Source organism: Sorex fumeus, unplaced genomic scaffold (genome assembly GCF_029834395.1).
Source record: "Sorex fumeus unplaced genomic scaffold, SorFum_2.1 ptg000122l, whole genome shotgun sequence".
Lineage (NCBI taxonomy): Eukaryota > Metazoa > Chordata > Mammalia > Eulipotyphla > Soricidae > Sorex > Sorex fumeus.
Genome location: NW_026606179.1, coordinates 18096407 through 18119827, shown reverse-complemented (window position 1 = coordinate 18119827; position 23421 = coordinate 18096407). Strand labels below are relative to the sequence as shown.

At 55.7% G+C, this 23421-nt stretch overlaps 1 protein-coding gene across 1 annotated transcript; it reads right to left on the bottom strand.

Moving 5' to 3' along the window:
* Window positions 1-1198: 1198 nt before the first annotated feature.
* PRX (periaxin) lies at window positions 1199-20059 on the bottom strand. Its single transcript, XM_056136656.1, has 7 exons — window positions 20033-20059; window positions 15089-15132; window positions 14915-15004; window positions 14492-14617; window positions 8723-8879; window positions 5563-5759; window positions 1199-5137 (listed from the first exon to the last, which is right to left on the bottom strand). Exons 4-7 carry the CDS (start codon window positions 14516-14518, stop codon window positions 1199-1201), a joined length of 4320 nt encoding a protein of 1439 aa, XP_055992631.1. The 5' UTR covers window positions 14519-14617; window positions 14915-15004; window positions 15089-15132; window positions 20033-20059.
* Between the last annotated feature and the right edge of the window lie 3362 nt (window positions 20060-23421).

Here is a 23421-nt window from a genome sequence, read left to right as displayed (position 1 = left end):
AAACACATGAAATCTTCTACAATCCTGAGGAAAGACACAGAGAAGGCTGGAAAGTGCCTCAGGCCACAGACACGAACCCCCCAAGTCAGCCCTGCAACCCCCTGCCCCTCACCCAGCTGGGTCCCAAGAAGGGAACAGGAGAGAAGAGGGCAGGTGTGGGTCTGAGGGGAAGCAGTGACAGGGTCCAGGGCAGGGTGGGGACAAAGGGGTCCAGGGAGTGTGAGGAAGTTGTGAGTGTGAGTGTCAGGTGGGCACTGAGGAGGGGGCCTCCCCCTGATCATGCAGAGATTTGTGGTGAGAAAACCCCGTGGTGGGGGATGTGGAGGTGGTCAGGTAACTGCTGTCCTCAAAGGGTTACAGGAAGGAAGCAGGTAGCAAGCTGAATGAGGGAGCAGGTTGAAGGGAGAAGTGGAGGAACAGGGCGCGATGACCCCTCAGGGGTGCTACCCCCCCCCACGTCCACCCATAGGGACATGAGGAAGTGTCTGGAGGCCTGGAGCGGGGCTGCTGAGGTAAGCGGGTTTAGATCCAGAGGGGTTCAGGTTGCTGGGGCTGGGGGATAGCTGCCCCTGATTCCCAGCACTGACAGTGTTCAGAGGCAGCTAGGTGTCCGGTCCTGAGCCCCTGATCCCCAAGAGGGCTGGGGCTCGGGTGGACAGGGAAGTCAAACCAGTCAGACAGGAAAGAGGCAAACCGCACAGCTGGGCCCTAAACATGGACAGACGCACTCCTGGTTCTGGAAACGCGGCCAGCAGGGGGCAGGCGGGTTGCAGAGGTTCCACTTCCTTGGGGTCCCACCCCGGCCTCCTGAAAGGAGGGGCTCCCCCAGACAGGCAGGCACAGCTGTGGAGGGACCTCTGTGGAGGGGGGTCATCCCGGGAATTCTGAAGCCCCCTTAATCTGGGCCTCCCAGACTCTCCGAGAGTGGGGTGTCTCATAGTGTCCCCCCCCCCCCCACACACACACACACACACATCAAGAAGAGAGCAGACACACACAGGCCATGTCTCTGGGTTATTTTATTCACACGCCACCTGGGCAAGACACTGAGCTCCCGCCCTGGCCCCCAGCCCCAGCCCCAGCAGGCCTCGCTGCCCTCGAGGATTAGTGCTAATGACCTCACACACAAAACAACGGGAGGTGAGGGGAAGGGGGGAAGGTAGAGGGGAGCTACCCTGTGGACAGGGACCTAAGGACCTCAGATAACCACTGCCTGAGCCCCCTCCACCCTTGCGGGCCCCGGAGCCCCTGACTCTGAGAAGCCCACACTGGGCAGCCTGACCCGGAAGCCACCTTCATCCTTATCCCCACTCCTGCTCCGGGCCTTGGGGCTCAGCGACACCCGAGGGAAGCGGAACTTGGGGGACTTCTCCCCGCCAGGGGACTTGGACGGGGAGGCCAAGCCCACCCGAGGCAGGCGGACCCGGACCCGGCCTCGGCGCCCAGATGCCCCTTCACCAACACCCTCTTCCTCCTCCTCAGGACTGGGGGAGCCGTCCCCTTCCCGGTCCCGCGGGGAGGCCTCGCCGGGGCTGAAGCCTACACGGGGTAGCCGGAGCCTTGGGCTCTTGGCCTTCTCGCCCTCCTCAGCCCCGTCCCGGGCCCGGGCCAGGCCAAACCGCGGCAGCCTCACCCTGAGTCTGGGCCCAGCCTCCCCCTCGCTCTCTGCGACCTGGTACTCGGCATGGCTGCCCACGCCAGGTGGCGAGAGCTCCACGTCGGGCAGCGAGAGGTGGAAGGTGCGCTCGGTGGCTGGAGGCCTGTCCGTGGCCTCTTCTGCCCCTGGCCCCGACGTGGGCATCTGCCTCGTTCCACCCTTGGCGGGGGCAGCCTCACCCATCTGCTCCTCTCGGCTCCTCAGGCCCACATCCAGCTCGAGCTGGGGCAGTGTCACTGTGGGCATCGTGAAGACGCCCTCACCCACCAGCAGCTCACCCGCCGACACCTGCGCTTGGGGCAAAGACACGGCCGCCTGGACCCTGTGACCGGCCGTGCCATCTGCTGAAGGGGCAGCACCACTGATCTGCTGGCCCTGGATGGTGCCCAGTCCCATCTCTCCGAAGCCCGTCAGCTCTACCTGGGGCAGGGAGATGCCCAGTGGGGGCATCTTGATCCCTCCATCCTGGCCCTCGGAGCCCGGCGGCCTCACCGTAGTCACCTGCACGGTGTGGCCTGAGAGCTGTTTCCCACTGACAGCCACCCCCCCTTCTGCCTTCCCTTCCTCCTGAACTCCTAGTGTCACCAGCTCCACATCAGGGAACTTAAGCACTGCCGCTGCCATCTCGGGGGATTCTGGCTTAGCCCCAGGGCTGACACGGACCCCCAGAATTTCTGCTTCTTTCCCTCGCACCAGCCCAAAGGTGGGCATCTTCAGCTTGGGCATCTTCACCTTCCCCTCCCATGCCCGGCCCCTGCCCTCCAACTCGGCCACCCCAGTCTCAAGCTCCCCCACCTCAGCCTCACGGCCCCGGCCTCCAAACTTGGGCAGTGTAAACCTGGGCCCCTTCAGCTTGACGTCGGCGCCCGCGACCTCTGCCTTGCCCGTGGGCAGGTGGGCATCCAGGCCCACGCGGGGCAGGGAGAGATCGAGGGCCCGCAGCAGGCCCACCTCCCCGGCCCCTTTGGCCTCCGCCTCTGTCCCCAGCCGAGCCTTGGGCAGGGAGATGGTGAACTTGGACCCCTTCAACTTCGAAGCCCTCCTGATCCCCTCAGTCTCGGCCTTGGTCATCTTCGGCCCCACGAGTCCAAACTTGGGCAGCGAGAACTTGGAGGCGGGCTTCACCTTCACCTCTGCTGCCTCCAGCGCCCCTTCTTCAGCCTCGAGCGTAGGCAACTGAGGAGTGACAAGCTCAACCGCAGGAATCCGGAAGGTGCCTCCTTCCCCGGTCACCTCTGCCACACCCGCTCCTGCTGCCACACCAGCGCCCTCTGCCCGCTCCACCTTGCCCAGTCCTGCTGCTTGGACCTGGCCCTCCAGGCCAAGGGCACCTGGCAGGTCGATCTCCACAGAGGGTAACGTGAGAGATGGACCTTCCCCTCGTGCCTCGATGCCCACTGCGGGCTGCAGACAGGGGAGGGTCACCAACTTCCCCGACACCTCAGTCCCTGCCTCTCCCGGCTTGCCTCGAGGAGGCGACTTTGCCCTCCCCAGCTTGGGCATCGTCATTTTGGGCATCTTGAAGCCAAATTCCTTGCCCTCTGCCTGCTGGACCCCAGCTGCTTTAATTTGCACCTCGGGGGCCACGGGCAGGTGAACTTCCGGCACTTTGGACACCTGCACTTCTGGCAACCGCATCTCCGGGAGGTGCATCTCGGGCACCGCCACGTCTGGCACCTTCGGGACTTTTATCTCTGGGAGCTTCATGTCGGGCACTTTCAACTCAGAGACTTTAGGGAGCTGCAGCTCGGGTAGGTGCACATCCGGAACGGCTACCTCAGGCATCTTCGGGAGCTTCATCTCCGAAACTCGCGGCAGCTGCAGCTCGGGGAGGTGCATGGCCGGCACGGCCACCTCAGGCATCTTCGGGAGCTTCATCTCTGAAACCCGCGGCAGCTGCAGCTCAGGGAGCTGCATGTCCGGCACTGCCACCTCGGGCATCTTCGGGAGCTTCATCTCTGAAACTCGAGGCAGCTGCAGCTCCGGGAGGTGCACGTCCGGCACAGCCATGTCAGGCACCTTTGGGAGTTTCATCTCGGGGAGTCTCAGCTCAGAGACTTTGGGAAGCTGCAGTTCTGGGAGCTGCATGTCGGGCACAGCCATCTCGGGCACCTTCGGAAGCTTCATTTCTGAAACCTTTGGCAGCTGCAAGTCCGGGAGCTGCATGTCGGGCACGGCCATCTCGGGCACCTTTGGGAGTTTCATTTCCGAGACTTTTGGCAGCTGTAATTCTGGGAGCTGCATGTCGGGCACGGCCATCTCAGGCACCTTCGGGAGCTTCATTTCTGAAACTTTCGGCAGCTGTAGGTCTGGGAGCTGCATGTCGGGCACGGCCATCTCAGGCACCTTTGGGAGCTTCATTTCTGAAACTTTCGGCAGCTGTAGGTCTGGGAGCTGCATGTCGGGCACGGCCATCTCAGGCGCCTTCGGGAGCTTCATCTCTGGAGCCTTGGGGAGCTGGAGTTCCGGGAGATGCACCTCTGGGAGGGTGGCCTCGGGCACTTTCGGGAGTTTGATGTCAGGGGCCTTGGGGAGCTTCACTTCAGGACCCCTGGGTGCCTTGACGTCAGGCACTGAGGCCCCAATGCCGAAGGAGGGCATCTTGAGGGTGGGCAGCTTCAGCTTGGTCTCCACTTCAGGGGCAGTGGGCCGGGACTCCAGGAGAGAGAACCCGAAAGTGGGCATTCGGAGTCGGGGTCCCTTCACCCTGGTTTCAGGACTGCCCTTGGCTGCCTTGGCCTCGGCTGCTTCCTTTGCTCGAGCTCCAAAGCGGGGGAAACTGAGGCGAGGCATCTTCATGGCCACCTCCGGCACTTCTCCTAGAGCCCCCACCTCTGCCCCCGGCAAGGCCAGGTCCACACCCACTGCGGGTGCGGCCACATCCAGGACAGGCACTGTCACCGCTGCTGCCCCTTCGCGGGTCTCCAGGCAGGGAAGAGTGGGCAGAGCGGGTAAAGAGGGCAAGGTGGGCAACTCTACTTGGGGGACCTGGATCCCTCCAGCTGGTGGTTCCACCACTGCTACAGATGGGGCCCCTAACCCAAGGCTTGGCAGGTGGAGGGAAAAGCTAGGGGCTGCCTCCGTGACTGGGGCCACCTCTCCCTTGGGGGCAGGGATGCCCACCTCAGCCCCTGGCAGCCGAGGAGCCACCAGCTCCACCTTCGGGGCTGTGAACGGGGCCCCTGCAGCCACTTCTGCCTCTGCTTTGGCCTTCCTGGGTGGGGGAGCAGCGGCTGCCAGCCTGGCCACATGGGGTTCCTCAGCCACTTCTCGGACCCGCAGCCGAGGCAGCTGAATGCGCCGGCGAGCAGGGGCAGCAGGGAGTGGACCCTTGGCCGCCTCGGCTCTGAGGCCCCGGCGCAGGCGGGAGAACTTGGGAAAGGAGAATTCGACATCAACAGGCGCCAGGTCGGCAGAGGCCGCCAGGGCCCCCGGCACCATCATCTTCTTCTTCTTCACACGGGACAGACTCTGGATGTTCTGGGGAGAGAGGAGAGAGGCGGGAGGCGGTGGGCCAGTGAGAGGCCAAGAACAGACTGGGAGTGGGGGCCCACCCGGTAGGGGGCATCTTGTCCCCAGAACTCCTGCCTCTCATGTCACCATTATTGCCCGAGGAAGTGAAGGTGGTCATGTGGGCTCTCACAGTGAATCAGAAGTGGAGGACCAGATGTGGGGGAGTGTCTCCCCAGAGAGGCTGCACTCCCTGCACTGGCGTGGGTGGGTGCCCCTCCCCAGGCAGGAACTTAGGAGCGGGCAGAGAATAGGAGGTAAAGAGCAGGATTAGCTTCGGGTTAGTGACAAGACAGGGGGCAACGGCTGGCCACGGGCTCAGCAAACGTGGCTCACGGCGCGGATCCCGAGTCGCTGGGGCAGTCCAACGCCGGGGCCGAGCTAAGCACGCGTACCAGCTTGGCCACCTTGGCCCGCGGGCCTTTGATCTCGTAGCCAGCCACTGTCCCAGGCCGCAGTGCCAGGTCCCCGGTGGGCACAGTGCGCTTTAGGCAGAAGGAGACCTTGTACGGCTCGGCGCATTGTAGCAGGCGGAGCGCATCCTCATATTTGAAGTTGTCGAAGAACACACGAGCGCTCAGCAGCTGGTCCCCTGCCGGACAAGGTGCAGTGGCAGGGTGTGAGCACCTCTCCCAGGCCTGGCTCCGCCCACTCTGCTGCCTATCAAGGAGGCCCCGCCCCAAGTCATGGTCCAAAGAACAGGAAGCTGGCGCCAAGACCCGCCCTTACTGAGGGAAGCCCCGCCCCATATCCTTAGCCTGCCCCCACCTGTGTTGGCCACGCCCACTCAGGCCACGCCTGTCGCCCTTTTACTCACCACCTTTCAGATTTTTTTTCGTTTTTTGGTTTTTCTTTTCCGTTCCTTTTTTTTTTTTTTTTTTGGAGGGGGGAGAGCGCTGGCATATGGGATGCTGGGAATTGAACCCGAGTTAGCATCATGCAAGGTGAGCGCCCTATCTGCTGCTATACTATCTCTCCAGCCCCCATCCCCACCTTTCAGATGCTGACTTGGCTTCCTTTACTGAGTGAATAGAGGTGAAAGAAACCTACCAGAAGTTTCCACCCAAGGCAGGAGAGCTAGTAAATTTGAGCCATGCTGGAAGGCAAGTTGTGTGTGTGTGTGTGTGTGTGTGTGTGTGTACCCTAGCTTACAGAAAAGAGAACAGCACTCCATGGTCCCTGAACACCAATACCACAGAGGGTAGCCCCCTAATGAACAAGTTCACCGACATACTCCCACACCTGGTTCTGTGGCGATTTAGTTCGTTCTCCACCTGCTGCCAAGGAAGTCCCAAGCTTCATCTGTTTGAGTCAAGCCACTTTTGTGACTCCCCTGATTCACCTTCATGCCCTCCCATTCTGGACACTCCCCTCAGGGTTCTCCTCGGTCTCCCCAGATGGGCTTTTGCCAACTCCCTGGATACATGAAGCTCCACACCTCAGGTCTTAGACCTGTCCTTGTCTCCATGTACATGCTACACCAGCCACTTGGGGAAAGCAGGTCCAAATTCAGGATTATTTAAAACCAAAAACTCTGGGGCCAGAGAGAGTACAGAGGTATAAGGTGTTTGCCTTGCAAGCAGCTGATTGGTGTTCAATTCCCAGGCCCTACATAGTTATCCGAGATCACTAGGAGTGCTCCCTGAGCACCACCAAGAGTGCCTCCACATATATATTATAAATCTGCTGCTGATGACTCCCAGGGGTCCATCTCTAACCCAGCCCACTCCCCTTTTATCCTAAGTTCATATATCCAACTACTCTCTTTCTCTACCTTTCTGTCCAACCTCTCATTTTTCATATCCCAACAGAATTTCTGGTCTTTAAATAAGCTCAGTCCGGTGTTTCCCACTTCACGGCACCATCAACTCCATCCTCAGGTTAAGAATCCCTGGACTGGGGCTGGAGTAATAGCGGGTAGGGTGCTTGCTTTGCACGCGGCCGACCTGGATTTGATTCCCAGCATTCCATAGGGTCCCCTGAGCACAGCCAGAAGTAATTCCTGAGTGCATGAGCTAGGAGTAACCCCTGTGCATCGCTGAGTATAACGCAGAAAGAAAAAAAAAATCCCTGGACTGATCAGGGGTCAGTGGAACCAGCACATGTTTTGCATTCAGGGAGCTCAGGGCACCAGACCCTGGAGGGGTGACCCCCAAGCACAGATGTAGCCCCCAACCATCATCAGGTGTGGACCAAAAACGGGCGAGGGCCAGAGAGATATTATGGAACTTACAGTTGTCTTGCATACATCTGACCCCAATTCTATCCCTGACACCATATATGATTTACTCTGAACAATGCCAGGGGACACTCCTGAGCACAGAGTCAGAAATAGCCTCTGAGTGGGTGTGGTCCCAACCCTTACCCCACAAAAAAAATTTTAAAAAAGGATTCGTGGACACAACTTGTTTGGTTTTGTTTTGAGACATGCATGCTGGTGCCTGGGTTCTATCACCAGCACCACATGGTCCCCAAAGCACAACTGGGAGCAACTCTAACATGAAATCCTGGAAGACCCCGCAACTTGAGAATGGCCCCCACCAACAAGACAACACACTACTGCTCTGGTTTCCTGGGACCGGAACAATAGTACAGTGGGTAGGACATTTGCCTTGCATGCAGTCGACCAGGGTTCGATCCTGGCATCCCATATGGTCCCCCAAGCACCGCCAAGAGTAATTCCTGAGTGCAGAGCCAGGAATAACCTCTGAACATCAGCAGGTGTGGCCCCAAAATAATGATGATGATGATGATGATGAAGGAGGAGGTGCTGCTTCTTGGGGCTGGAGCGATGGTACAACAGATTGGCGCCTGCCTTGCATGAGACTTACCCAGGTTTGATCTTGGCACCCCATATGGTCCCCAAAGCCACACCAGGAGTAATTCCTGAGTGCAAAGCCAGGAGTAACTCCTGAGTGCCGCTGGGCATGGCCCCCAAAGCACAAAAACTAAGGAAAAAACAGCTTCCCTCCTGGTACCTATAGCCCATGTTTTCTAATTTTCTATGTATTTTACCTTTTATTTTTCTGTAGTGCCTTGGATTGAACCCCCGTTTTTGTAAGGCAACTACTGTAAGACTGAGCTACATCCCCAAGACTAAGATATTCCCCTTTCCACTGCAAAATATCCAGGTTCCATAGTGTATAATGTCTGTTTGGTCCATTACTCAAGCCCAAGTATCCTGAATAACGTCTGGAAGTCCAAGACGCTTAATAGGTGTTGCAACAATAAATCACATCAGTCTCGGTCCACTCCCCACCTCTCCATGTTAACTCCAGCTAACAAAAATAGCATTTACATTTACCGTATGTCTCAGCTATGTGTTTTTCAAATATTGGCTCATTTTAATCCACATAATAAGCCGGTTAAGCTAAATATTAACATTATTCCCATTTCGGAGATGAGAAAACCGAGGCACAGAATGATCTTAAGCACAGATTTAGGATTCTAACCCTGAAAATGAAGCTCTAGAGCCTGGTCTAAGAAAGCACAAACTCTCCCAGACCTTCAGCCCAGCCTCCCGGTGGGTGCCCCGCGCCCCGCAGCCTCGCCCACCTTCCTGCAGACTGAGGCTCCTGGCCGCGGGCGAGTCCTCGCGCAGCTCGCGGACGAAGATTCCCTCCTTGCCGCCGCCCGCTACGTTGATGCCGCTGACCCCGGTGTGCGCCTCCGTCTCTACGATGATCTCCACCAACTCCGTCCGCCTCAGCTCCTGCCGAGAGAGGCGAGGGTTCGCCTGGCGGTGCTCGAGCAGAACTTCGCCCCAGGTCACCATCCCGCTTAAAAGCGGCTCAAAACGGGTCCACTGGGCTTCTGCCCCAGGACCCACGCACTCCGGCATCTCCCTTCTGAGCACGCGGTTCAACGGTTCAGCGGGACCCGGAGGCCTTCGCAGAGGAGGCACGGGGTCGGGGGGAGGGGGGTGAAGGGGGAGGGCGGGCGATCCCCTGACTTTGGACTGAAAGGTGGGAGGAGGAATGACAAGGTGGGTCCGTGCGGTCAAGGGGAAGGACCGTAGTGTAAGGGGCGGAGCCTTGCTGTAGAGGGCGGGGCCTGCTGCCGGGGGGGCGGGGCCGTAATTACTGGGCTAGATGCAGTGCAGTCGGGGGCGGGGCCTCCTGCTGGGGGCGGGGACTGTCGTCAGGAGGGGCCGTACTCTCAGGGGGCGGGGACTGTCGTTAGGGGCGGGGTTTACTGCTAGGGGCGGGGCTATAGTCAGGGGCGGGGTAGTTTATCAGGGGCGGAGCTGCAGTTACGAGGAGAGGCCGTGCTCTAAGGAGGAGGAGGGGCGGGGCTAACAGGGGCGGGTCACGTAGGGGGCGGGGGTAAGCATCTTTGCCTGAATCTGAGAACCCTCGGGTTTCGAGCCCACAGACCAGGAACAAGGAGGGCAGATCAGGTATAAAAAGCTTCCAAAGCTCCACAAGTGTGGCCTCCAAGGAGAACCACAATTAAAATGACCGAACCCCAGGACTGGTTAGATAGTACAGGGGACAGAGCGCTTGCCTTGCATGCGCCTGACCCTGGTTCGATCCCCAGCATCCCATAGGGTCTTCCATCACCTCCATCCTTGAGCGCAGAGCCGGGAATAAAACCTTGAGCACCGCCGAGTGTGGCCACAAAAAGAAATGAGCGAGCCCCACAACCAAGTGCGTGTGCCAAGATGTGCCTCCAGCAGGGGGAAGGCAGTCGGAGGGGAGAGAAGGGGGCGGGATCCCATAGCCTAAAGGCGAGGTTTATGGTCCTGAGCGATAGTCTTGCACACAGCCTAGCGAAGCTAGATCTCTGGCACACCACATATCTGGCACCCCGATCACCGCCAGGGGTCACTGCTGAGCACATAACCAAGCCCCCAAAATAGAAATAAAAGAAACTAAAACCCAAGAGATGGTACAGCCGGGAACGCATTTGCCTTGCACACACGAAACCCAGATTTGATCCCTAACACCGCTGAGGGTCCCCTGACCCATACTAGGAATGAGCAACTGAGCACAACCAAGCGTGGACCCTCCCTGAAAAGGGCAGAATAGAGGTGTGGGAGGGGATCTTATAAAAACCCACAGGGTGCTGGAAGGAATTTCTGGGAAAAGATTGGAGGGGTAGGAGTGCAATAGCCTGAATGCCTGCAAGACTGTACTCTTTTGTGAACTTGACCCCAAGGCCTACATAACATCCACGGTAAGGGAATCCAGTGTAAGGGGTGCGTGGGGAAGGAGAAGTGGTATTCCTGGTATTTACTGTAATGGAACTGACTGGCTTTTGTCCAGCTGCACGCTGTGAATTCTCCCCCCACCCTCTGAGACCCCCCCTCTGCTGAAGGACAGAACTGCCTCCTACCTTCTGAGAATGTTGGGTCGCAGGGGCTGGAGCGCTAGTACAATGGGGAGGGCATTATTCTTGCACGTGGCCAGCCCAGCTTCAATCCCAAATACTCCAAAGGGTTCCCCAAGCCCTGCCAGGAGTGATCCTTGAGCATAGTCAGGAGTAAGCCCTGAGTACCACCCGGTATGGCCCCAAAACACACACACAAAAAAATGGGTCACTGGGGTGTCTGAAAACCAGGAGTGTCTGCTTGTGAACTGAGCCCAGAGTGCTGCCAGGACTGGGAGTGGACACTGTCCCGGGCAGGGCATGGAAACGACGAAGACTAGAATCCCAGGGCTCAGAGTGGGTCTGGGCATGACAGCCCTTGGCGGTGATGCCAATGAACAGAGTGTGGCAGGAGGGGCGAGAAGGGGGCAGCAGTAGCACCCCACTCCCCTTGAGCCCCGAACTGAGCGCTTTCTGAGCAGCATTGTGTTTCATAACAGGCCCGGAGGACAACACTGAGGTCCAAAGAAGTAAAATAATAACTTGGGCCAGATAGTATAGCGTGTAGTCTCTGTCACCCCGTATGGTCCCCCTGCCAGGAGTAATTCCTAAACACAGAGCTAGGAGTAAATCCTGAGCACTGCTAGAGTGCCCTGAAATTCAATAAAAAAAGAAAAGGAGAAGTGACTTGTCCACGGCCACACAATAAAGTGACCTGGATGGGACTCGCCCCCGGTTGTAGATGCCAGAACCCAAAATTCACATAGACGGTACCCTCCACAGCCCTGGCATCTCCCACCCTTAGCCCCTCTGGCTCCTGTAAAAGCAGATCCACTCTAGACTTGGCATGTGGCAGACAAGGCCCAGGCTGGCACTCTGTCTACAGGAGCACCTGTGGCAAACTTTCTAGAAGGTTCCTAGATAGCCATGAAGTGTTGCTGGCTTCCCTGTGAGTGCTCAGCATCTGGGGAACAGCAAGGTAGGACATATTGCCCCATTCCATTGATGGAAAAAATGAAGGTACCTACCAAGGACTGTGCAGCTAAAAAGGTAGGGCTGGGGGGAGGAGGTGGAGAAGTAGCACAGCAAGGAGGGCATTTGCCTTGCATGCAGCCAATCTGGGTTCAATCCCTAGCATCCTATATGGTCCCCTAAGCTCATCAGGACTAATTCCTGACTGCAGTCAGGAGTAACCCCTGACCACTGCCAAGTGTGCCCCCCATTAAAAAAAAAAGGTAGGGCTGGTGCACTGCTGGATCGTTTTGTATACAACTAACAGGACTTGACGTCCAGCTCCCCATATAGTTCTTGGAGCTCCACCAGGAGTGATCCCTGAGTACAAAGCCAGTAGTAAGCCCTGAGCACTGCCAGGTGTGGCCCCAAAACAAGCGAAAGATAAAGTGGTAGCTTTGAGATGTGAACTCATGGGTCCAAAATTCACCTTCTTAAAGATTTGTTTTTGGGGGTTGAAGAGTTAGTATAGTGGGTAGGGTAGGGAGTCAATCCTATTCCACAGGCATCCCAGATTGTCCCCTGGGCACTGCCAGGAGTGATTCCTAAGCACAGAGCCAGGAATAAGTCCCTTGCACAAAACTGACCTGGGTTTGATCTCAGAACCCTACAGGGTCCCTTAATCAGTGCCAGGAGTGATCCCTGAGTGTAGAACCAGGAGTAAGTCTTTAGCATTAGCAGGGTGTGGTTCCAAAAAAAATGAAATAAAAACAAGGCAAGTGTTTTTCTCTGTGTAATCTCTCCAAGTCCACTTCTTGTCTTCTAATCTCTATTTTTTGTTTTTGTATTTGGGCCACACCCAACAGTGCTCAGGGATCATTCTTGACCTGGTGCTGGGAAATCACTCCTGAAGGTACTCAGGGGACCATAAGGAGTGCCAGGGATTGAACTGGGGTTGACCATGTATAAGACAAAGCTTACCAAACATGATTGCCCCTCAATGCCTCTTTTGCAAACCACAACACCCAAAAGGAGAGAGAGAACAAAAGGAAATACCCTGCCACAGGCAGGGTAGGATGAGGGGATGGGGGGTGGGAGGAATACTGGGACCCGTGGTGGTGGAAAATGGGCACTGGTGGAGGGATGGGTGTTTGATCGTTGTACAATTGAAACCCAAGCACAAAAATTTGTAAATCTACAACTGTACCTCATGGTGTTTCTACTAACAAAAATTTTTAAAAATATGTAAATGATGGAGAATGGGCACTGGTGGAGGGATGGGTACTGGATCATTGTATAACTTGAAACCCAAGCACAAAAATTTGTAAGTCTACAACTGTACCTCATGGTATTTCACTAGTAAAAATTTTTTTTAAAAAGTACAAATTGAAATAATGGCAAGGATGGAAAGAAATGATCAATCCAGTTCAGAATCACTGTAGTTTAAAATAACACACAAAAAAAATTAATTAAAAAAAAAAAAGACAAAGCGTCTTAAACCCTGTATAAGCTCTTCTGCCCCCTTATCTCTTTTTGTTTGTTTGCTTGTATTTTGGTTTGGGGGCCACACCCTGCGGTGCTCAAGGCTTTACCCTGGCTCTGTACTCAGAGGATCTCTCCTGAGGAGAGGGCCCCATATGGGATGCCAGAGATCGAACCCAGGTTGGCTGCTTACAAGGCAAATGCCCTCCTGCTGTACTCTGGCTCTGTCTCCTTATCTCTTTATTGATATAACCCCATTATGCTCCATAGGACTTAGTTGCTTTGCCTTTGTGCTAGGGAAAGTTTATGTTAAAAGAATCAGCATGGGGCCTGAACAACAGTACAGAGGGGAGAACACTTGCCTTGGGTATTCGATCCCATTCCCCAGACACCCCAGATGGTCCCCTGGACACTGCCAGGAGTGATTCTTAAGCACAGAGCCAGGAATAAGTCCCGAGCATTGCTAAACACAATAAACATAAAGAACCTGCAGGGGTGGGAGTGCTGGGGAGACAATATAGGGGATAAAGCACTCCCTTCGGTGGTGTCACCCCAGTTCAATTCCCAGCAGCACGCGTTCTCTTAAGCCTTGCTAGGAGTGACTCCCCCAAGCTCAGAGCCAGGGGAAGCCCCAGATCAGTGCCAGGTGCCCCCCCCAAAAAAAAAGAAATGGGGTGATGGTTGCCATAGATCAAATCCAGGATCTCATGCAAAGCATATACTTAGTTCATTTTTTTTTGAAGGGGTATTCTTAGGGGCCACACCTGGCAGTGCTCAGGGCCCTGCACTCAGAAATTACTCCCGGTGGGGCTTGGGGGACCATGTGTGGTGCCAGAGATACAACCTGGGCCAGCCACGTGTAAGGTAAATGCTATACTAAGGCTCTTCCCTGCTTAATTCTTTGGTTGCTGTTGTTGGGCCACACCCAGCAGTGCTCAGGACTTACTCCGGGGGCACTGCTGTCAGGGGTCACTCCATCAGGGCTCAGGGGACTATATGGGGTGACAAGGGTTGAACTCAAGTTGATCACAAACAAGGCAAATGCCCTATTTGCTGTACTGTCTCTCCAGCTCACATACTTAATTCTTTTCAACAGACAAAATTTAATATTAAATTTTCTTTTGTTGGAGTTGGAGCAATAGTACAGGATAGTACAGCGGGCAGAGCCAGGAGTAACCTCTGAGCATCACCGGGTATGATCCCAAAAGCCAAAAATACATAAAATAAAATAAATTTTCTTTTGTTTGGATGTCACTCCTGGTGATCACAGAGGACCATGCAGTGCTGGGGTTCAAACCTGGGGCCTCCTGCATGCCCCACGTGAGCTCAGCCGTAGAGCCATCTCTCTGATTTCAATATTAAGTTTCTATTCCTCATAGATCCCATAAAACAGGCTCAGTTCCTCCTGCAGGGAGCTCGCCCTAGTGGTCCCCAAATACCACTGGGTGCAATCCCCCACATGGCAACAAATGGCCCTCTTACTACTTCTATTTCCCCATGGTCAGCTGATGCAGACACCTGGAAGTCTCTTTTTGCCCCAGGCCCCGCGAGCGCCCCCTGCAGCCCATGTTGGGTGCTCACCTCGGCGCTTCGACTCCTGGCCTCCATGACGTCTCTGGCAGCGCCCTGGACCCTCCAGTCCTGCTTCCGCTCCCCCTTCTGCTGCAGAACCCACTTCAGTTCTGCATGGAGCAGCTGCCGCTGATCCTGCGGGAGAGACGAGGAGGGACCTGAGCCACGACAGGAGGGGAGGAGGCCGGGCTTGGTGCGTTCAGGTGGGTGTAAGAAAGGGAGAGGGTTGGGGCTGGAACAGTAGTACAGCAGGGAGGGTGTTTGCTTTGCACAAGCCGACGCGGGTTCAATCTCCATCATCCCATGTGGTCCCCCGAGCACCCCCAGGAATGATTCCTGAGTGCAGAACCAGGTGTAACCTCTGAGCATCACCAGGTGTGACCCCCCAAAAAAAACCCAAAACAAAACGGGGAGACCCTCCTGTCTTCTCACCGCTGCCTGGGTACAAGCACCCCCTTCTGCCCAGAGTGCCGCACTGTCTTCTATGGGGTACTCGTCCTTCCTCTGGGGTCTTGCTGCTGCCTGCCAGAAAGAAACCAGGGTGTGGGCAATGAACCTCGGGAGAGCGATGGGGCAGGAACCGTTGTGTCCACAATCAGTGCTCACCTTGGGGTCTCCTTCAGCGCCGTGGGCCTCCTGAGTGTGGGGCTCTAAGAAGAAGCATGAGAACATTATCACCAGTTTCTCCCCTCCTCTCCCCAGTTGCTCTGAGTACCGCGTCTGTTCCAGGTCAGTCCCTCTCCCCAGAGCCCAGGTGCACAGCAGGGAAGGTGATTGCCTACACGCGGTCGACCCAGGTTCAATCCCTGCCATTCCATAGGGGCCCCTGAGCACCACCAGGAGTGATCCCTGACCACAGAAAAGGAGTAATCCCCGAGCACTGCTGGATGTGGCCCCAAAACCAAAATGAAAAGAAAGCAGAGTGCAAGCAGAGACACTGAGGCTGAGAGACCTTTGCTTCAGGGCACCCACCCCAAAGGACCCCAGCTCTATTTCAATCACTATAGAAATCTCATTCATGGCTGGAGAGATAGGTCAGTGGGCTGGAACTGGCCCTGCACACAGCTGACCCAGGTTTGATCCCTGGCACCACAGAAGGTCCCCGGAGCCATAGCTAGAGTAACCCTTGAGCACAGAGCCATGTGTAAGACCTGTACTTTGGGTGTGGCCACATACACTATATCCCCTCACTTCTCTGGGCCTCAGTTTCCTTACCTATGGAAGGGGGAGAGTGAGCACCAGCCACAGAGCTGCCAGATAGAAGAGCACTGTGCAGTGAGTTATGGATGTGAAACCTGGCTCAGCGATCACTCCTGGTGGGGCTTGTGAAGGTACGTGATGTCAGAGATGGAGGCCAGGTTGGCCACATGCAAGGCAAGTGACCCCCCACAGACACTTCTCAAGCACTTGCTGCTTCATTGTTTCCCAGGTGGTACTCAGGGCCTACTCCTGACAGGCTAGGGGACTATGTATGGTGCCAGGGATTGAATCTGCATTAACTGCATGCCAGCCAGGCAAAGGCTCTACCCACTGTACCATCCCTACAGTCCCGGGACTTGAACTTGGCAGAAGGTACCAGCCTCAGCTCAGTATCTGGCTAATACTACAGGGGCCTGGGGCAGCAGTTACTCTTTGTTAGCCCCTGGGCTAATATCTTCATTTCCCACCTCTCTGCAGAAACAAAAACCTTGGTACAAAACCACTGGGCCTGGAGAAATAGTACAGCAGGGAGGGCATCTACTTTGCACGCAGCTGACCCAGGTTTGATTCCCCCAGCGTCCTTTATAATCCCCTGAGCACCACCAAGAGTAATTCCTGAGTGCAGAGCCAGAAGGAATCCCTGAGCACTGCTAGGTATGTCCCAAACCTTCCTCCAAAAAACAAGTACTGCCAGGAGTAATTCCTGAGGGCAGAGCCAGGAGGAATCCCTGAGCATTGCTGGGTGTGACCAAAAGAGGAAAGAAAAAAAAAAGAAGAAGAAAGCACTGGGCCAGGTCACTCAGCGCAGTAAGAAGGTAGAACTAGGGGTTCAGTACAGCAAGTGGGAGCTTGCCCGCACACAGTCAACCCAGGTTTGATCCCCAGCACCTGACATGGTCTCCCAACATGACATTGTCAGCAGTAAAATCTGAGCACAGAGCCAGGAGTAAACCCTGAGTACAGCTGGGTATGATCCAAACTCCCCAAATTAAAAAAAAAAAACAACTGGGGGTTCACAGGCATCTCTGGAGAGATGCAGATGAAGCCCATCTCTCCCCACCACACCCAACTCCCCACTCTGGTCTTGCCCTCCCAGCCCCCACCTGGCATGCCAACCCGCCCCCACCCCAGGGAAAGGTCAGCCCTCGTGGGCACATTCCTGGCACATTCCCGCAGATAATGGCATTCCGCGCCTGCCCACCCAGCCAAGCCACACAAAGGCCCTTCATACCCCACCACTGGCCAGGAGAGAGACCACAGGGACCCCCTTTGCCCCCACGCTGCCCACACCCAGCTTCCTCCCACAGGGGCCAAGAGCAATTCTCTGGGACTTCTGGGGGGTGGGGATCTGGTCTTTGTTTCTTACTACTCTCCTCTTCCAACCCTCAGTTACCCCACACGGGAGGTCCCAGGCCCCAGAGCCTGCTCCAAACTGGACCTGCCCTTACACCCACAGACCTTGAACCTGCGCTGGTGGTGGTCGCTGTTGTCAGGAGGAAACAGCTCAGAAAGGGGAGGTTGTGGGACCCAAATATGGTACAGCAGGTCGGGTTCTTGCCTTGCTGCCAACAGCCCTGGTTTGAATCTCTGACACCCCAAGCAGCCTCGTGGACCCTGTGATCAGGAGGGATCCATAAACGCAGAGCTAGGAAAGAAAGAAGGAACGAAAAAGAGAAAAAAAGAAAAGGAAAGAAAAAGAAAGAAAGAGAGAAAAAGGAAGGAAGGAAGGAAGGAAGGAAGGAAGGAAGGAAGAAGGAAAGAAAGAAAGAAAGAAAGAAAGAAAGAAAGAAAGAAAGAAAGAAAGAAAGAAAAAGGGAGGAGGTGGTATTCCCACCGGCTTTGCTGGCTATCTTCTGAGGGAGGGTTCATAGGCCAACAGTCTTAGTCCCAGCTGGGGGAGGCAGGGACTCTAAGATGCCTGTGTAATGGGCCTCTTTTCGTGCTGATGGGGGTTGGTTTGGGTGCCACACCCAAAGCGTGTTCAGGGGATACTCCTTTCTTAGTGCTCTGGTCCAGGAGTCGCTTAGGCCCTGCTGGGGGCCCATGCAGTGATGGGATGAGACCTGCCACTCACAGGCACTTACAGATGGGAAAAGGTACCCTCCCCTCTTTTAGGAATGAGTAGTGCAGGGATAGGACATGGATCCCCATCTGAGAGACCAGACCTGCGTGCAGGACACGACCTCCTGATGTGGGCTTGTGTGGGGGTGTCTGGGACTTAGAGGAGGTGGGGCACTGGAATGGAGGGTCCCCTGGACCCCAGGCTCCAGACTCCAGGCTGGGGCCATCAGCCGTCAGGGTCACACCCAGAGGTTGGCCCAGGAAGCTCAGCAGGGTGAGGGGCAAGAGAGTGCCCCCCCCACATGCCCGCCTGGGCCCCGGCCAGCCCAGGTTATATTTAGCCCAGTGTGCCCTTCCGGAGCCTCATACCAGCTCCTGGCTGGGGCGGGGGCAGCCTCGGAAGGAAGCTCACCCCAGCCCGGGCACTCTCTGTACCTAACTCTGCCCATCCCACTGCCAGGGCAAGGAGGGATCTCAGGAGTGTCCTGTGAAGCAGGATGCCTACAGTACCCGAGCTTCTAGAATTTTCCACATTGCCCCTTTTCTTGATCATTTGTGTCCATGGATCCCCCTCTCTTCCTCCAAGGTGCCTTTCCCTCGGGAACCTCCTGACTCCCAGCTTGGGGTGTGTGATTCTCTTTTCCTTTATGGCTTCCTCCCTGCCTCTCCTGGTTCCTGAATAAAACTATTTCCTTCACACATGCACTGTAAATCCTCCAAGCACCTCCCTAGGGATGGTCCAGCTTAGATGTCCATTAAGTCGCACCCTTACCCTTCAGAGTGGCGGGGGCAGGGGCTGCCCTTGGACTTCTAGGCCTCCTCTGCTGGGCCTGGCTGTGCCCCTGGGCATGCACCTTCTTCCCCCAGGGGCAGTTCCCAACCTTGGGAGTCCCCCCACCCTCCCATCGCCTTCTCTTTCCCCACACCAGTGACCTGGATCCCAGGAATAGGGGAGAGACAGGGGGGTCAGCCTGACCCACCCTGGACCCTGAGCTCTCCCAGGCATGTGGCTGGGCACAGTGGGGAGGAATAAGTGCTGGCACTGTGACCTCTGCCACCTCCTTCCTCTCTTCCTCAGGCCAGCATTTGGGCACTGGGTTTTACTTCTTAGATACTCAGTGTCTCCATCTGTACAATGGAGCCAGTCTAAGCAGCTTCAAGCATCTGTGAGTTTTTTTTTTTCATTTTAGGGCCACACCCAACAGTGATCAGGGGTGACTGCTGGCTCTGCACACAGGAATTACTCCTAGTGGTGTTTGGAGGACCATATGGGATGTCAGGGGTCAAACCCGTGTCAGCCATGCGCAAGGCAAATGTCCTACCCGCTATGCTATCACTTCAGCTGCCAGCATTTGTGAGATTGTAAAAACAGACTCAGGGGGCTGGAGCGATAACACAGTGGGTAGGGTGTTTGCCTTGCACGCAGCTGACCTGGGTTCACGATCCCCAGCATCCCATATGGTCCCCCGAGCACTGCCAGGAGTGATTCCTGAGTGCATGAGCCAGAGTAACCCCCATGCATCGCCAGGTGTGACCCAAGAAGAAAAAAAACAAGAAAGACAGACTCAGAGGCTAGCCCAGGGAATGGTTAGTGGTGGAGTTGTGCCAACTTATCTCGACAGTCATGGGGGGCTTATAAACCAATCTTTGCTCCCCAGAGGCCTCCCACCTTCTCCCCTAGCCAAAGAGAGACTTTTGGGTGAAGGACAAAATGTGGTTCGGGGATAGGGCCCTCCCTCCCATCAATAGGGGATGAAATGGGGGTCCCTAATGGGAACCCCTATAGACCAGCCCCACCCCATACTCCTGTCCCAGCTTGTTAGAAGCAGCAACTTATTTTGGGGTGAAGAGGCTATACCCAGCAGTGCTCAAGAGTTATTCCTAGCAGGGCTCAGGGGACCATATGGGATGCCAGGGATCAAACCCAGAACAGCCTCACGCAAAGCAAGAGTCCAATCCACTGTGCTATTGCTCTAGCCCCAGAAGCAGCAGCTTTTTTCCTCTCAGCCCTGGGTGGTGGCCTTTATCAGCTCATTTCAGAGATGGGTAAGCAGAGACCAAGAGTGAAAAGGGTCTTAGTCCAGGCCACACAGCCAGCAGGAGGCAAGCACTGGCCTTGAACCCAGGCTCTGGCTTCAAAGCCTATGCCTGTAACTCCTCTACCCTGCTGCCTCCTGGGCCCCCAGGGCACCCCCAGGGCACGCCTGCACCCCCAGGACCAAGGTCTGCCTCCCAAAGCTGCTCAGTCTAGCCAGGCAGGGAATGGGCTGTCTCCTCTTCTCCTCTTACCTCTGAGCCTCCAGACACCAGCGGGAGCTCCCGGTCTCTCTGCTTGGTCCAGCCCGGGGCTTGGGGGGAAAAGGAATGTTGGGGCGGGGGAGACCCCAGCCATTGGCTGCCGGGGCATGACATCACCAGGGGGTGGGTGGCGGGGAAACAAACATCCCCTCTCGCAGCGGGCAGCGGAATCCTATGACGGGGGCTGGACAGTTGTCACCGCCAGGCCACAGGCATCTCCAGGGGGTAGGCGAGCAATGCAGTTGCCCCGCTGGGCCCTGGGTGCAAAAAATCAGCTCTTGGCCTCTCCTCCCCCCTGGGAATCCAGGTTCAAATCCCAGTTTAGACATTTTGGAGCAAATCCCAGCACCTTTGGGGGGTGGAGGTGGGGAGGAGGAGGTCAGTAGCTTATCTATAAATAGCAAACAGGTCCCCCTGGAGATGGGGGCCATGAGAGATGTTCCAGGATGCTACAGGCCTTTCCAAGTGTCCTGCACAGGGCTGGAGCGATAGCACAGCGGGTAGGGCGTTCGCCTTTCACGTGGCTGACCCGGGTTCAATTCCTAGCATCCTAGCATATGGTCCCCCGAGCACTGCCAGGAGTGATTCCTGAATGCAGAGCCAAGAGTAACCCCTGCGCATCACGGGTGTGACCCAAAAAGCAAAAACAAAACAGAACAACAAACAAACAAACAAAAAAACAACAAAACCCAAGTGTCCTGCACAAAGTTGGCACCCCTTTGCATTTTTGTTTGGTTTAGGTTGGGTTTCGGGGCCACACCTGGTGGTGCTTAGGGCTTACACTCTGCTCTCAGAGACAGCTCCTGACAAGTTCGAGGGACTCTTTGGGGTGCCAGAGTTCGAACCCAGGTCAGCTGTGTGCAAGGCAAATTGCCTTCCTCACTGGACTATGGCTCTGGCCCCAATTTGTATTTTTCTTCACAAAAAACAAGCAGTCCAGAAGAGACCTACCAGAAGAAAGAGGGGGCACTGTTGAGCTCTATTTCTTTCTTTTTTTTTTTTTTTGTTTTTTTGATTTTTGGGTCACACCCGGCGATGCTCAGGGGTTACTCCTGGCTCATGCACTCAGGAATCACTCCTGGCGGTGCTCGGGGGACCGTGTGGGATGCTGGGAATCGAACCTGGGTCGGCCATGTTGGCTGCGTGTAAGGCAAACGCCCTACCCGCTGTGCTATCGCTCCAGCCCCTCCATTTCTATATTGAATGAATATATTCACTTGGGAGGGACATCATGTATCATGTACTGGCCTGGACACCTCCTATTCCACTCCCAAGCCCAGGTGTGAGACGAGGTCAGATCTCAAGGACTGCCAGGTGCTAGGAGCTGAGTGTGACTCCCATCACCCCAGGGGCCTCCAAGCACCTCTGGGCATAGCCCTGGTGGCCCCCAGAACCATAGAGACTGAGCATCGAACCCTCAGTAATGATGTCTAGGAGTGATCCAAGACCACCCAGCAGCACTGCGAGTGACCCCAGACTCCCACCAGCCCTGCTTGGAGGGCCCTAGGAAAAAAATGAACAGCTGAAGGTTCAGTTTTGTTTGTTTTTGTTTCCCCACCAATATTCAGGGCTTCTGCTCTGCACTCAGGAGCCACTCCTGGGGGCCTTGGGGAATCGGGTGGCCTTGGGGAATCGGGTTGCCGGGGATTGAACCATGTGTGCATACAAGGAAAGTGTCTTACCCGGTGTACTATCGCTCCAGCCCCAGCAGCTGAAGATTTTGTCTGTAGAACTGAGCTTACATGGGGCTGGAGCAATAGCACAGCGGGTAGGGTGTTTGCCTTGCACGCAGCCGACCCGGGTTTGATTCCCAGCATCCCATATGGTCCCCCGAGCACCACCAGGAGTAATTCCTGAGTGCATGAGCCAGGAATAACCCCCTGTGCATCGCCAGGTGTGACCCAAAAAGAAAAAAAAAAAAGAACTGAGCTTACATGGCTGGGGGTATGAAAGGGATCTTGGGACACTGGGACAATGGGACACAGGCTCTGGGGATGGGTGTGGTGTTGGCATACTGCATGATTAATACTGTATTAACACTGTATGATTAACAGCATTGCAAATCCTGGTACCTCAATAAAAATTTATGGGTTTATTTTGGGGGGCCACACCCAGCAGTGCTCAGGAGTTAATCCTGGCTCTGTACTCAGGAATCACTTCTGGTGGGCTCAGGGGATCATGTGGGATGCTGGAGCGATAGCACAGCGGGTAGGGCGTTTTCCTTGCATGTGGCGGACCTGGGTCTGATTCCCAGCACCCCATCTGGTTCCCCAAACACCGTCAGGAGTAATTCCTGAGTGCATGAGCCAGGAGTAACCCCTGTGCATCGCCGGGTGTGATCCAAAAAGGCAAAAAAATAATAATTTTTTTAAAATGGTAAAAAACTATAAAACAAACAAAAGGCAGATTATAACGATTTTTTTTGGGGGGGAGATGGGGGTTTGGGCCACACCTGGTTGTGCTCAGAGTTTCCTTTTGGCTCTGCACTCAGGGGTAATTTCTCATGGGGTTCAGGAGATTATGCAGTGCAGGTCAGCCACGTGCAAAGCAAACACTATCTGTTGCACTATCTCTCTGGCCCAATTGCCTCGCTCAGTTGTTTCCAATTTTGGGGTCCTCCCCAAGAGACCCCAAAGCAGCCTTCTACACCTTCATTCAACAGACCAGACTTGAAAGAAGCAAATAGTGTCGAGTTGGCCCAAGACGTGAGACGGCAGCTCTGGGATTTATTTTCGTCTCCTGAAAGGGGCGTGGGCTCCCAGCAGTACTCAGGGGATCCAGGACACCAACCAAGACAGTCAGCTCATTGCCCACTCAGCTGGGTGGCCTGGTCATTCACAGCCACTCGATTACAACCATATTTGGGAACACCAGGGTCAGACCTAGTGGGGTCAGGGGTAGGGATGGTACCAGGAATAGAATTTGGAACTTCTTTTTTTCTTTTTGGGTCACACCCGGTGATGCTCAGGGGTTACTCCTGGCTCTGCACTCAGGAATTACTCCTGGCGGTGCTCGGAGGACTATATGGGATGCTGGGAATCGAACCCGGGTCGGCCGCATGCAAGGCAAACTCCCTACCCGCTGTTATCCTCCAGCCCCAGAATTTGGAACTTTGCATATGCAGGGCGTGTGCCTGTAACCCCCAAGCACAAGGTCCAACTTCTTGGCTTAGTATCACGGGTCTGCCAACACCCAACCAAGGCCACCAGGCCACACCCTGCCCCTCGGGTCCCCAGCCCCCAGTTTGCCCTGACTCACCAGATCCTGGGGGCCAGCACGGAAAGCACAGGTACCTCCGCATGTCCCTCACACCCACCCAGCTCCTGCCTTGGAGGTTTGGGACTCTCTGAGCTGGGGTCTGGGGCTGGGACTGGGGTGAG

Excerpts from the sequence above, each read along its gene's own strand:
- PRX (XM_056136656.1), bottom strand. The coding sequence starts at position 14,518 with ATGGAGGCCAGGAGTCGAAGCGCCGAG. Across the intron at positions 5,760-8,722 it reads GAGCCTCAGTCTGCAGGAAG|GGGACCAGCTGCTGAGCGCT; the intron begins GTGGGCGAGGCT and ends CTTGTCCGGCAG. Across the intron at positions 5,138-5,562 it reads GGGCCAAGGTGGCCAAGCTG|AACATCCAGAGTCTGTCCCG; the intron begins GTACGCGTGCTT and ends CTCTCTCCCCAG.